Genomic DNA, 15,638 nt, shown 5'->3' with positions numbered 1-15,638 from the left:
TTGTGTTGCCTGCAGTTCTGGGCTAAATATCTCAGGAAGGGGGGTTAAAGTATGGATTAGTATCCACTGCCTAATGTTTCCCAGTGACTGCTCAATGCCCAGGTGGATACCCAGTGTGCCTTGTGGACTTCCCCCCCCCAGGTTTGTTGGTGGATGGGTTTGTCTTGGTGAACACTGACTCTTGAACCACCTACATTGGTGGGCATTAATCTTTATTGATAGCAAGTTATCTAATATTACCTGGTAAAAGCTAACTTGCATGGTTAGTTTAAACTAAACCACAAAACATCTAAGTAGAGACTAAATATGTGATTAATGCTTACCATTCAAAAATTGTAGGAATCAAATATAGCTAGTTACTGTATCATCACAGTCCTACCTACCTAAATCTGCACTCTATCTTAGCTTAACAAATTCTTCTTGGTCTCACTTCCTCAAAGAGTGTGCTTTCATGTGATTTTGCTTAATTTATTTTTGCAATTTTATGCTTAAGAGCGAGTTAGAAACCCTTTGCAAGGTTGAATGTCAGCGGTGGATATCGATGTTTTGCAATGTCCTTCTCAGCATCCGAGGGGTAACAGGATTTGGGATGACGTCTGTGCCAAGTCTGAAGCACTCGATTGTTTTTTTTTAACAAGTAGTTTGTGAAAGCAGTGCATTATTTTGCACAGTGTAGAAGATCAGCCACAGCAGCGGTTTGGCTCTTTTTAAATCCTGATCACACACTTTCTAAGTTATGTGTCAGTGATCATGTACAGTATGTATTCATCTTTACAGCATAGCGTTTCTTCTTTGGTTGTTAGCATTTCCTGTTAATACGTTCTAAAGTACTCATTTCGATTGTTAATGACTGTCTAAAAGCCGAGCTTCAGAGAGCGTTTTAGAGGTGCGATCTTTAATCCGAAGACATTTACGCGGTATAACTCGGTGGCATGCTCCCTTCTGTTGTATAATGTTTATTTGGATAAGATAAGAAAAAATATAGGTCATTCGCAGTTTGCTTGAAGTCATGAAACGGTGGTCACATTTAAAAGCTGAAAATTCGGTTGGAAACAGTGAAAATTTATGATCCAGCCCACATATCCTTCCTAAGAGATGCTGTGGCACTGCTACATATGGGGTCTTTCTCATTATGCTAACATATTCTTCCTTGTGTCTCTCTCCCCACGCGGCCTGGAAATCTCTCCTCTTCTGCCATTGTGGAGGATATTGTGATAGTTGAAATGCACCTCTAGAGTAAGAGGAGGGGGCAGGCCACTGGAGGAGGTCTCTGCGATTTTAAAACAGCCGCATCCTTCCTTGCATCTCTCCTCACATCCTCACATCCAAGATTAAAGAAGCAAGAAAAAGCTGCAAGTGGTTGTAGCAAAGAGAAATGTCAGTATGCATTATTTGCATTTGTCATCATTTGCACGAGGCTACATTTTGGACAATAGACCAAATTCACTGTTTCTCTAATTTTCCTTTGTTGTCAATTGACGAGTTTAGCTCTCTGGCTCATGAGTCAGAGAACTAAAGTTGTCAAAGTGCTTTGCTCAAGGTTGTTTATGTGTATGAGCTGTAATGATGTTTTCCACAATGCTTCCTCCAGCTATTCATTCTCTCCTCTCCTCTGGATGGGAGAAGAGAGGGAGAAGAGAAGAGAACTAAACAGAGCCTCATCTCTTCTGGAGCTGAAAAGACCAGAAAATGAGGAGAAAAGAGTGTTTATAATGTGTTACGGGGGATCCTTGAAGAGCAACAGTCGTGAGATCAATGGAAGTTGATTGCATTACATAGATTAGCACAAATGTGAGGGGAATGGAGGTGGGGTGTAAAATAGAAATCATCAGAAGAGGGACGGCCGTGGGTAGAGCAGGGATCAGGAAAAAAGCCGGGAAGATAGGATGCAGAGAGAAAGAGAGGCGCAGCCAGACTGATAGACAGACACAGTCACACATGCACACTCAGGCAAAGGTCACACTGCCATCCCCGCCACTGATACTCAGACAAACTGGTAGTAAAATGCTCTATTTCCCATCCAAATTAAAGTGTCAGTTAATATTAATGTGGAAGTGAAGACTGTCAGACACACAACAGGCAGGCACACAAACACATGCATAAACAGCATTTGCACACACACACACACACACACACACACACACAAATACTATAGAATTCTGAATCTAGCTTGGTCAATTACTCGAAGCCAACGGTGTCGTGCACGCAAGTAGCAAGGAGGTGTTTCTTTTTTTGTGTGTGTGTGTGTGTGTGTGTGTGTGTGTGTACCCACATGTGCAGCTATGATCAGGTCCTGTGTCACATCTCATCCCATCTGTCACGTGAAGGTTATTTCTGAACGGAGATGCCGATTGTGGTGTTCTGTTTTATAAGGGGACAAAATGTTCTGGTGGCTATGTGTATCCGCATATTGAATAAACTGTGTGTGATCACATCGGACTTTAGGTATGAGAGTGTCGACAATAAAAATTTTTATTGTCGATTTAGATCTGTGGGTTTTTTTTTTTTTGGTTTTTTTTTTGTCCAGCTCAGGTGGAGTTGTGCTAATTTGTGCCTGGTGTTTGCGCACATGCGCAGCAACAGATTACATGCAATTCCTCTTCTCTTAGTCTTGGTGTATCTTGTTGGTGCAAATGGGAACGCAGAGCAGGGCGGGGAGAGAATAATCCTCATGTATCTCTTTCTGCAACCGACCGGAACGTAGCCCTCGCGGCTTGCCGGGGAGCACACACACAAACAAACGTACACAAACACAATATCCAGCCAACCGTGAAATCGTAATGTCAGAACTGTTAATGCCTCTAGGTAGCAGCAACTGTATCCCTGCATGGTTTTACTCCTTACGCGTGAACACACACACACACACACACACACACACACATAATGGAATAAACGGAATGAACAGAGACTTATCTGTCTCTTTTGACGGAATGCTCCACTCAGTAGTGGCTGGTAGATTTTTTTTGGCTCTTTTCAGTAATATATGCTCCAGAAATTGTCAATTCCCACGGCTTAGGATTTCAGGTGGCCTCAAAACACAGCGGCATTTGTATGAATTAAATACACAAGAAGATTTAGTTAAGGATGCAAAGCCGGAAAGCTGGTAGACCCCAAACTGTCTGCACAAGTTAATTTACAACTGTGAAAATCTTCATTACCTACATTAATGTGGTATTTCTTTCTAGTTTATGTGGACAATTAATATATTTCTGATCTATGTTCCAGTTTTCAGTGAGGAAGTCATACACCATGGGAAAGGATGGTTGGATGAATAAAATGTATTGTTTTTATGCGTATTGATGAGTATATATGCCTATCTGTCAAGGTGAAATCTTAGCCCATTGGATTCAAATACAAAAACTTTTACCGCATTTTGTTCAAATGTAGCTGGATAACAGTTGCTGTCTGAGTTCTCACTCAATACAGGTTCACTTGCAGTGGTTCAGCTGATCAATATGGAATACATGTATGGATGTATAGGACATTCAAATTCTAGGGAAAAATAAGTCTGTAACTATTTTTGATTGAGGATTTCTTTTCAAAACTTTGCTCTCTTTTCTCTTACCGAATGCTCATTGACTGAGCACATTTCTGAAAACAGTAAACATCGACTTACACAGTGCCATCAAACGATCAGCCACAACATTAAAACTACTGACGGGTCAAGTGAGTAACAGTGCAGTCCTCAGCTGGAGAAACGTGCATCCCCACAAATGTTACTTTGACCCTTACCGCCTACTTAAGAAATGTTGAAGACAATTTTTAAGAAGGTGTTCTGCTCTGATAGAGAATGTGCTGATTTCAGGTAATTGAACAGGTCAATATATGTGTGTGTGTGTGTGTGTGTGGGAGTGACGGAGATCTATTTATTACAATGCTTGTGACTAATGAGCAAATTTGCCCCCGAGCCTGTAATTACTCTGCTGTGTTGATGCGTTTGAGTTTATCAGGCTGTATGTAACTTATTATCAGAGCATAAACACAAACACTTTTGCTTCTGTATGTTTCCATGTTTGCTTTGGTGTGCTCTCCCGTCAATCTACGTATATATCCGCAGTCAGCCGTGTGAGTGCGAGTGTGACAGGGCCGGGCTCGGCGCCACAGAGAATCACCCTGTCAGTTTCCATGTCTCTTCCCTGGCGGCGTCACTTCTCTCCCTCACTGCACAGATCAAAGAGCTGACACATGCCCCAATGTCGTTTCTCTCCTTCTTTCTTCTGTCTCTACATCACACTCTTTTTCAATCTTAACCTTCTCCCTCTGTCACTCACCATCTCTTTCTATCCCTGCATCCAGCTTCCTGCCTGACTATATCAGTGGGGATTTTGATTCCATTACCGCTGAGGTCAAAGCTTTCTATGCAGACAAGGTGAGTGGAACAAAACTTGCACGCACACATGTACCGGTACACAGAAGCAGTGGGACTTTAGGCAGCTACAAGAGGAGAATCTGAACAAAAGAAATACAATTATTTTGCTTCATTCTAAGAATACGACGTCAAGGACGAAACATGCACCTTTACAACTTATAGCTGTATGCCTATATGTCCAGAACTGGACAGGAGACGCCTCCAATGATCGATTCTCTTGTGGCTGAACTATACATGCACCATTTGCTCGGCAAGTGACCAGAGATGGATGATTTTCAGCTTGACTGGTGACCTGCAGATCTGGCACTAAGAATTCGTATTTCTTTGCCCAACATTAAACGCACCGTACGCATAGCAACACGTACGGCTACACTTTCGCATGCAAGCATATTTTCAGTGTGGAAAGTGTTTGCATCTCCATTTTACCATAAAAGCTCTCCTGGTGTCCTGCTGTGTGAGGCTGACGTCTCAGTCCAGTCCTAAATAATAAACCAACACGATTATGTCATGAAGCGGTGCTTATCAGAAAGTGTCATCTAACACAGCCTGATGCAGTGTAGATAATGCCATCCTCTGGTTTTGTCAAAGTTGTTCCCAAGAAGGAAGGTGTGGATGTAATTCGTCTGCATTTCATGTGTAGCCTTCACTGAACTGAGGTTTAGAATAATGCACATCTACAAGCTAATTTAGATGTAACAACGGTATTTGACTGCTATGAGCATTACAGGGAGGATCATGGAATTCTTGATGCAACATTGTTGCACTCGACTGCTTTTGTTACATTGTGCACCTCTTTTTATTTCCAAAAGTATGATTAGTGCATTTTGATTTAAGTTGAGGCTGTGCGGGAAAAAAGTTTGTCCCCTTATCTGGTGCACTTTTGTATCAGAGGTTGTGCAGTAAAAGAAAAAAAAAGAAAAAAGGTTAAGGACTTATAAACTGTTGCATAAAGGAAGATTTGGCATTATTCCTTTTCAGTAGGATTTTATTTGTCCAAATACAATCCAGTAACCCACTTATTGACAGAGTGAAAAGGTCCTGTTATCAGTTCAATTTCACAGATCACATATCACATAGTTGGACAAAAATTGCAGAAAGGTACGTTGTGTGTTGCTAGTTGTAGTTTTGTATGTAGAGAATCGAAAGCAGGCTCAATTGGAATCTGTCGGTCAGCTGTTTTTTCTTCTTTTTTTTTCCAAAACAAAGAGAAATTGGACCTGGTTGAGAAATTGCAAATTGGCGCATCTGTAGGCAGCACTTCTCTAAGTTTAGAGAGAGATTTTCCATTTTTGCCCACACACGCAAGATCTGTTCCATTTCATCATTTACCCAGTAGGACAAGTTTGTGAGAGTGCAAACAGAGTTCTCTCACACTGGGTGTGCAGTGGTGTTTCAGAGCAGTTTGACATCGGTTTCAATTCAGTGAAACAATTGTTCAAATTTTACTACTCTCAAAGCTCACTGTCATACAAGTAAGTGCTGATTGTTCAACTTAGTTCAAATAAAGTAGAATCGCTTAACTGTGTCCACAGATATCATCTCCTCCGCGAACAAATAACAGCTTATATTAAAAAAAAATAATAATAATTTTTTAAGGGCCATACACTGGGTAAATAAGAAATCTTTTAAAAAATTAATGATTAATATTACGTGCAGTCAAAAGTATAAAAATGTATTGGTATAAATTTAATGCAGATGACTATCATACAAGGTTGTGACTAGTCATTCTTGAGGATATTTTAGTGATTTGATCAGCAATTTCTATGACCTTTGCACATTAAACATAACTGGAACAAGAGAGAGCTCCTTTGGACTCCCCTGTTTAAACTCCAGCCTTTGCTCCCTGTAGGCCTACTTTTCCAAGAAATATGTTCATGCCTATAAAGTTGGGCTCAACTATCCAGGAGCATGAAGCGAAAATGCTAATTTATCAGTGAGGGGATCTTCTCCGTGTTTTTAGCAAGTCAAACTGCAGGCTTGGTTGAATGAATAATTGATACTGGATAAATCCATCAGGCATGCGCAGACTGACATGCAAAGATCACATGGGCTTTGCATTTCTTTCACTCTGAAGTTTGGATCTGATGATCGTAACATACAGTTTTACATATTCTTACGCGCATCACAGACTTTGGTACGCCTTTGGCTGTGAGTCTTTTTCCCTTTTACCCATTTCTCTCTCTTTGTAGCCATCTCTAATACTAGATATTTTCCCACAAATATCACACAGGTTGTCTATGATAAAAAAAAATAAGAGCAATGCCTTTTTCCTTGAGAGAGAACAGACTGTTATGGTAATGCTTTTGAAGCAGAACAATGGGACGCTCCTTCAGAGATTTGCTGCAAACGGTGAATAATTCTGCATAAATGCAAAAGAGAGAGAACCAAAAAAAAAGTCATCCATAGGGGAGGGAGAGAGACAAAGAGAAGCAGGGATGGAAGGATGATGGAAGTGGAGGGGAGTGAGGGGAAGATGGATGCGATCAAACGGAGCACAGCGAACAAGTTTGTGTGAACTTGCTGAATTGTGTGTGTGCCTGTGATATGTGGAAGGCGGTGTGTTTTAGGAGGAAAGTGACACTGCGGAGAGAGAAAGAGACAGAGGGGGAGAAAGCCAGAGCGAGGTTGTTTACCTAGATCTTGTAGTTTAGGGCCACTGACTGGAACCTCTACATTATTCAACGACACAACCCGCAAGCAGCCAGACAACACTAAAACACTGATTTATACCTCTCTCCGTGTCTCCATCCCTTTCTCTTATTTTTTTTCCATCCCTTATCTCTGCCCAGATATTTGCTCTGCTATCACTATATGTCCACAAATACCAGATCGTGATTTGTTGCTGTTGTGTACATTTTAATTTGTCTTTGTTGTGTGTATGTAGGGGTGCAAGCTGATAGAAACAGCTGACCAGGATCTAACAGACTACAGCAAATGTCTTGCAATAATGGTGGATGAGATTCAGAAGCGAGAGCTCCAGGTAAACTACACTCCACTCATCAATTCAATTATAACCTGCCATTTATGTTTGGGTACAGCATTTATTCTAAAGAAATCTGGAATTACACTAATCTGTATGACTTTCGTCTGTTCTACCGTATATTAATGATAAGCCCTAAACACTGGAGGTACGAAGAAATGGATAACCAGGCTTTAAGGAAACTAAATCCACCTCCCACCACCCCTACATTCCAGGTCGACACCACACAATATTTTTGTCCGATAAGATTTTTGAAGCCACTCAGCAGAACCCTTGGGCATCTTGAGTGTGACACACTAAACCTAAACAGTTCTGCTCAAGAAGAGGTCTCTGCGGGTGAGCATAGTCTGATGAGCCACTGCTCAGTCTCAGTATCGAAGCGGTTCTGCCGCCAGACAACAGAAACAAGGAAAATATGTGAATGTGGGCAGCCGAGTAGAAAATGTGGCTTCATTAAGATGCAGTACATGCTAACATAGAGAGCCGATGAGAGGTAAACGGATATAAGGGGCTGGCACAAAGCAACATGCAGATGCAACAGGGGGAAATCATCGGGATGAATGTGTTTACTGGATTACGTAATCTTGCAACGGTTTGCTACTTTTTAGTCGATTTTATCTATAACTAGAAAGAGCTGTTCCTGCGAAACAGCTGTGAGAATGCAAGAGCTGAACAACCTTGCTAAAAAATCAAAAGAAGCAAAAATATTTGAACATTTTAAAATTTGAATGGTGTCTCTAGCTGAAAGTATGCTGAAGTAGTTAAGATTTGAAAAGATTTGAAAGGATTTGAAGGATTTGAAAGGATTTGAAAGGATTTGAAGATAAACTTAAGCTAGAAACAGTTGAAATGGCTGAAAGTATGCTTAAATAGTTATAAAAAAAAATAAAAAATTTAAAAATCTCAATTGACATTCTGGGGATTGAACCCAGGCCGCCCGGACGAAAGGGCGTTAGTGTTACCATTAGGCCATTTCGTTCTGTTAAGCTGTGAGTGCACATAACCTATTTAAAGACTACACAGACAGACACAGAGCGAAGCTGCTGTAGCCGCGGGACAAATCTGAGTGTCTTCTAACACGTCTTGTGACAAAAGTTGAACAGCTAGAAAAATTATTTTAACACCATTAGAAGCAGAAGGCTTAGAGGAAGTTAGCAAAGTAGTTTTACTGCTGTGGAGTGAACTATATTTAAATCGAAGCAGTTTGATAACACACAACATATGGAGAGATGAGACACACACAGAGGTCCTGCGCCGGGCGAAAGCTGAAGCGCAAGTCTCCATACTATGACATCCTGTGACAAAAGTTGAGCAGCTAGAAAAATTATTTTAACACCATTAGAAGCAGAAGGCTTAGAGGAAGTTAGCAAAGTAGTTTTACATCTGTGGAGTGAACTATATTTAAATCGAAGCAGTTTGAAAACACTTGAAGCTGATTTTGAGGACTCAAAAATGGCAGATTTCGTCAGAATTTGAGATTTTGTTGAAGCTTAAAGGCTCATAGTTCAAAATATGTCCATGTGAGCTCTTTAGGAGTTACATTGGCTGAAAGAGGACAAGTTTTCCTACATTTTAAGGTATAATTCGTTTCTCTCAGTTAAACTGTATGAAAGTTATAGTAATTTGTTTGAAAAGTTGAAACTTTTCGCACTGCTGAATGTCTCACTCTAAAATCGAAGAAGGAACTTAATTTTCATATTTTTTTAAACTGTCATATTTCAAAATTGGCTGAATATTTTTAAAAGATGAAACAATTGGTAACAGCTGAATGTCTTATGAACATTTTAAAATTTGAATGGTGTCTCTAGCTGAAAGTATGCAGAAGCAGTTACGATTTGAAAGGATTTGAAGATTTACCATTACTTTTAATGGGGAAAAAAGTTGAACAAAAAGCTTAATATCTTAAAAAGTTGAAAAGTTTGAAATACCAGAAGCAATAGCAGTAATGTGCTGAAAGAGCTGAACATTTTGATACCAAAATTGTTGAAATAGCTGAAAGTATGCTGAAGTAGTTGAAGGACAAAAATCGGCGGAAGAATAATACGGTATAATAATAAAGAGAAACAGAAACTTAATAGTGAGAATGCTTAATGCATTCTCACTATTAATTGGAAATAGACAGCAGCGCTGTGTCACCACAAAATAATTACGGAATGACTTTACTCTCCGTATAGTTTTGCAGAGACTTTAATCCATGATAGAAAAGCTTCTTCTTCTTCTTCTTTTCCTGTAAAAAACAGTTCCCTCGCAGTCCATTTATTGCAAAGAGCGATTCTAGCCAGTCACTGAACCCATCGTTCTAATGAATCTTGTGACTGGGGAAAAACGACCACTTCCGACACTCCTTACTTACTTTGCTTGTGAGAGTGGAAGGAGGGGGGGGGCTATGAGGAAACCACGATGAAAAGAAAAGTGTTCTCAGAAAGGTGTCAGATCCAAGTTACCGAAACAAAAGACATGTGACTCATTCCATCCCACCCCTATCTTTAACTGCAGACATTGTCAGTCATTGATAAGGTGGTGTTTTGCTTTCAATGTCAGTTACTGCAGCACAAGATATGTCACGCTACTGACTTTGACCAAACGGGAGGAAACTAGATATCAACTGTCATCGGGCCAGATCAGGCGATTGTAGAGTCGTAAATTCTTGCTGTAAGAACTAACTTTCTCAACCTGCACAAAGTCAATGAGATGGAAGTGACCATCCACACCAAACAAAACACTTCTTACATGACCTGCAAAAACATGCGTGAGGCTCATGTTAGTATTGTCGGCATTAAGGATACATTGTAGGAGTTTGTTAGCTCGATTCTTTCATTGGAAGCTCAAGAACAAGCCGGCGTAATCTCAAGTTAAATGAAGTCTTTATTTGTCGTAACAAATGGAGTATATCAGTGCTGAACCCAGTATGACAGACCTCTCGCAGGAAATCCGTCAGACAGAGCCCCGATTTCCGGTAACATTTTGTATTTATATGCCTGATTGTTTCACATAGGTTGGACTCATTGTCGACCAAATATGATTAGATATGAGTAGGTTCAACATGCTTTGTCATATTCTCTGAATAAGCAAAATAATGTCTCTGAATAAGCCAAATAATGTGTGTGTGAATCTTGCACCTGCTTTCCCAGGCCAATTGTTTTGTCTCCCTATTCCTGGATCACTTAAGGTCATGTATCGTGTCCATCGTGGAAAAGTACAGCATTTAACAAAGCCAATTTTATCAGAGTTTGTCTTTTTTTTTCTTTATATCTTTCAGTTTTGGACATTTTTGTGCCAATGTTTACTATGGCATATGTGATTCTTACATAACACAAACACCTCATCAAATCCTGTTTTTATGGATATTTAGATGCAACATTTTTGCAGTCGCTTCAGATGTAAATGTTTCTATTTTTATATCTTTCATAGATATCGTTGAAATCAGTAGCAGTCGGCGTAGCTTCGGGTAAAACAAACAAGTTGAGGCCATCCTCATCTGCAGTCTCTGCAGGGTTTAGTGCTCTTATGTAAGACATTCGGTCCTCGGGTGCTTTAGAAAAAGTGCTTCGAGGTCAGCAGGGTCAAGACTTTACTTTTCTGTTGGCAAATCCCTGGTGGGAATGTGTAGGCGAGGATATGAAACACTGTCTCTGCTGGGGACGAAACAAGCCACATTTCCTGAAGAAAAAAACTGCTCAAACATGTCTTGCAATAAGCACACCCATATTTACAGCTCGATATAAAATGGAAAGTGTGATTTGCAAGTTTTAAAAACTAAAGCATTTTGCTGTCTTGTCTTTTCCCAAACTGATCTCCCAGAGAGCTCCTCGTCAGATTAAAGCCTCGTGTCAAGACGGCTGCTGCACACTGCAACAGACACAAGCTGTGATCTGATCTACACATCAACACAGTTTCTATTCTTGCTCTCAAAATGTCACCTGAAGTGCACGGAACTTTGTGATCACCATCACGACTTTCGTGAGGCATTGTTTTATATTTTGTATATTTATCCATCTTTCTCTCAGGCTTTTGTTTCCTTTCTCTTTGTTTCCTTCTATTCTTTTCCTCACTTCTATTAGAATTTTTAAGCAGCATGTGAGTGTTGTTCCAATCAATGCCAAGTGTCCCAATCACTTCAAATCTCTAAGCTAATGAAAGACCACGAGAAAAGACACTTTGAGACATGAAACATGTGTCGCCACGCTGTACGTTTTCACTTTTGTTTGTGTCTGGCTTTGTCCTTCCCTTCCATGGATCATCTTTCTCTTTTTTTTTTTCCCCCTCTCATCCGGGCTAATATTTAATCTGTTTTTGTACTGGCGCTGAATGTTTGACTGTCTGTCTGCCCGCTGGAGATAGGAGCCTGGCAATCAGTTTTTTGACATTTCCTAAGAGTTGCTGACGGGGGCCTCTTGTTTGTTTGCCAGGATATTTCCGCTTTGCTTTGCCCACTGTTACTCATCATTGAGCTTTGGTCCCTTCAATGCCTAAAATAAGACTGGATTATATAGACGCTGAACTTTTCCAGCAATTTAAAGTCATGCATTTCTCTTTTTTGTGTGTATCTATATTTGTGTGTGAGGGGTTTAGAAAATGTTTATGCTGTTGCATCTATCTGCTGTGTATTACAATGTGTTTTTCTTTTTTTTTTTTTTTTTTTATGTAATTGCTGAAGCGTGTGCACACATTTATGTGCAGATATCTACTGCTCTGTGTTCTAGCGTCACATTTGCCGAACTAAGCAGTACATGTGTTTTTATTACCTTCTGTTTACCTCTGGTTATCTGTTGATGATTCTCAATAAGATAAAGATGTGAGTGTTCTGTCGTTTTCCCTCCAGTTGCCGAACGACTGGTTTTGTTTGTCGAGCCAACTTGTTAAGTTCTCATTTCTTAGGTCGCGAGATTCTCCTTGCCCTCTTCTCCTTTTTTCGTAAACAAACTAAATAAAAAAGTGTGCATTCATGTAGCGTTTGGATCTGCATAGCTGACGGAACAGAAGGTGTTGTTGCAGACTAACACTCTGTGTAGTCGATTTTCCCCTCTGTTGTCATTGCTGCTTGTTTTCTTTCATCGTGGTTTCCTGTCTTTGAGAACTGTCCTCTCGTTCTGTCTCCTTGCTGGGAATTTTGAGCTGGCTTTAACTCCCCAGTGATGGTGCTCGGTGTTGGTTTGAAGCCTTGAACGCTCACTGACAATTTTGTCCTCACCATCTTGTTTGTTTGAAAGCAAGCGTGACGGGCGAGAGTTGGATTTGACTGAAAACCAGTCAACAATATGTTTTCCCATAGAATGAGAGGGAATGCAGGTTTTTAAGCCACTCCCATGTCAGCTTTACTTTTTAGACCCAGAAGCTATAACCATCTCTTACATCCATCTGTGGTACGGTAGCAGCTCAGGTCTTATAAGGGAATTGATCTGTGTAAGAATTCTACAATAATTTGATCTTTTTAGGCAATAACAGAAAGGGAAGGACATTGAGGGATGATTTGATGGATGGTTTTTATATTATCTTGGCAGGCAGCTGGTTTCTTGCTGCTTTATGTGCTGTATTTAGGCGAAAATACATCCTGTCATTCTCCAAACACTCTTTGTGGCAGGCGTAAGAAGCAGCCAGCATCCCACTATGGCAGCTATAGGTGGGTTGTAGGTGTGACCAAGGGGGCTCCTAAAGAGGTATTCATGCTTTTGCATCGCTTCTTTGAAAAAAAGGAGTAGAAAAGTACAACACTGAAAGCTTTTTGCTCTTCTTCCTGCTGTTTCGACAAAGCCTTGATTTTTCCAAACAGGCAGCGCTTTATTAATCTCCTTCGTCTCCACGATAGACGATGATAGACCGATAGTTCATCCAGTCACCTCCAACTTGCCTTTTTCCAAACAGTTTTCAACACTGGCTTCCCAGACCGAATTGTGTAATTAACTATCTCTTGTGTCAGATTAGGTTTAAGATACAAAGGATGTAGTCCTGTTGCAGATAAGAGATCCCACCTCAGTAGAATAGGGTTGAATGAAATAGTACTAAATAATAGTACAATGCTTTATTATATCGTAGGAAATTATCATTTATATTTGCAATGGTTTGATATATAATGAATGTTTTATTTACCAGGGGGAAAAAAAAAATGTAAATGTCAAGAATGTAAGAATTAACAAGTTCCCGAAACTGAAATTATTCAGCCCACTTCTATTACAGATTACTTCTCTGTACCTCAGACAGTCCTTGTTATCCAGAGACATTGAGAAGGCCAATTGGGGCACTAAATGACATAGTCCTGGTGCTGAAAAAGGGTAATGGTAAAGGTCCTAATGTTACTGTGACTAAAGATAGTCACCGATAAATGCATGTACTCCTAATTAACATTTTTCCGAAAAGGTATGATGCCCATCTGTTATGGAAGTTACTGAGCCCTTCTAAACTGTTTTTGAAATATCTGTATCGCTGCTGGGAATTTATAGATTTGGGGTTTAGATCCATTGACTTCACAGTAGTTGGAGGGTTCAGAAAGCAGTTTACACATTGTTGCTTTTTGGTTGTTTTACATATGATTTGAAAGCATGGAGTTAAACAATAGCGAGTAGCACTGACTTTATACATGTTTCATAGTGTGCGGTGCCTGGATGGAGTTCTCTGTACAGGTTAAAGCAGAGAGTTTCAGATAATTTAGTATTTTTATCAAAGCATACAGACTTGTCTGACAGGAAGATTTGCATTTTCACTTCACAGCCTCTCCACCCCTGTCGCTCTGTCTCTCTCGCAGAGGGGAGTTTGTTTACCATGCGTAGTTGCTTACAGGTGAGGTCTCTTCATGTGGGGGCGTCGCACAGATGTTGAAGCACCCTCAATCCAAGCACTCCACTTCCTGAGGCAATAAGTTAGTTATGATCCAGTTGGTTCCGTAAACGTCTTCCCGTTATGAGCACAAGTTTGTTTTTGTCACTGTGCTGTAATTTCAAAATTGGTGCATGTGCTGAAACCAGCATTGGCTGGAACCCATAGGGCTAGAGGCAGGGTGCACTGAGCAGCTCACCAATCCATCACAGAGACAACAGCCGTGCATGCTCACAACCACATTTAACGTCAATTTAGAATCTCCAATCAACCTGTTTTTGGGCTGTTGAAGGTAGCCCAAAGAAAAAAACCCACCTAAGGTACAAAAAGAACATACGGAAGAGTATTAGGGCCAGGCATAAGAAAAAATATTTATATTTTGCCTGTCGGGAATAAAGTCGACAAGATTCCCCCTTAAGAAAAACGCGTCGTTTTGATTTGAGAGCTGAAACACCGCAGGTGTCAGTAATTAGTCAATCAAAGCAGCGACCCGCTTCTTTATTCTTTGGGATAGAAATTTGGGCTGAACTGTGAGGAACTGTTATTTACGGAAGAGTATTAGGGCCAGGCATAAGAAAAAATATTTATATTTTGCCTGTCGAGAATAAAGTCGAAATGTCGAAAATAAAGTAATTAGATGATGGACCAGAGGAGTTGACTTTTTTCTCGAAAATTCGACTTTATTCTCAACATGTCGACTTTAATCTCGACAGGCAAAATATTATTTTTTCTTATGCCTGGCCCTAATACTCTTCCGTAAGAACAAACGCAAACTCCACAAAGACAATTTTCCAACCAGAAGCCTTTGCGCTGTGAGGCGACAGTGCTAACTGCCACACCTCTGTGGAGCCGAATGGCAAATTCTCTTTGCTGTTTGATACGGTGTCATCATACTGAGATCTAACCAGCTCTCCGAGGTTTTGGGAAAGCAGGCTGCATATTCCTTTGCGTTTGGATAAGGACAGCGTCATGGAAAAAGAAGTCTCAGCAACCCTAAACTTCACACCATTTAAAAAGCTAATGAAGAAATAAATGGTCTATTTTAAGCTTTTTTCTTTTTTTTTCTTTGCTAATTATTCGCAGTGGGGTTGAAATAAAAAAAAAAAAACTAGCTCATGTGTGATGGGTGGACTTTGGTTCACTTTCTGTGCTGCTGTGACTGGCACTTGTCAGCCTGTGACAGCTATTTTTCCCTTCAGACTCTGTTGGGTTTTTAGGGCTGTCAGCACTGGCGCTTGGCTGTTTGGGGACTTAGTATAAGAATATAACTGCTGAGAGCTGTAAATGTTGTACTTCAGTGAACTAGTGGCTTAAGGTTCAGATGAATCTTTTTTTCATCTCTGAGCTTGCAGGAAATAGTTTTAGATTATCCACTTAGTGCACTTGATATACATTTATTACGTTCGCCTCTTAATTCAATAGACAGAATGTTGATAACCCTCATTTCAACAGCCTTCAAACATTCTTTGATCTACTACT

General features: G+C 40.3%; 1 protein-coding gene across 3 annotated transcripts in view; it reads left to right on the top strand.

Annotated features, from left to right (window-relative positions):
• Positions 1-15,638, top strand: part of tpk1 (thiamin pyrophosphokinase 1) — a 74,478-nt gene that overhangs the window by 31,246 nt on the left and 27,594 nt on the right. For all 3 annotated transcript variants that reach the window (XM_075452789.1, XM_075452787.1, XM_075452788.1), the window contains exons 5-6: positions 4,297-4,369; positions 7,254-7,349. In XM_075452789.1, the coding sequence (XP_075308904.1) occupies positions 4,297-4,369; positions 7,254-7,349 (169 nt within the window). The remainder of the gene's footprint in view (positions 1-4,296; positions 4,370-7,253; positions 7,350-15,638) is intronic.

This window comes from Odontesthes bonariensis, chromosome 20 (genome assembly GCF_027942865.1).
Source record: "Odontesthes bonariensis isolate fOdoBon6 chromosome 20, fOdoBon6.hap1, whole genome shotgun sequence".
In the NCBI taxonomy this organism is placed as follows: domain Eukaryota; kingdom Metazoa; phylum Chordata; class Actinopteri; order Atheriniformes; family Atherinopsidae; genus Odontesthes; species Odontesthes bonariensis.
Note: the sequence above shows the minus strand (reverse complement) of the source record. Positions and strands in the feature narration are given on the sequence as shown.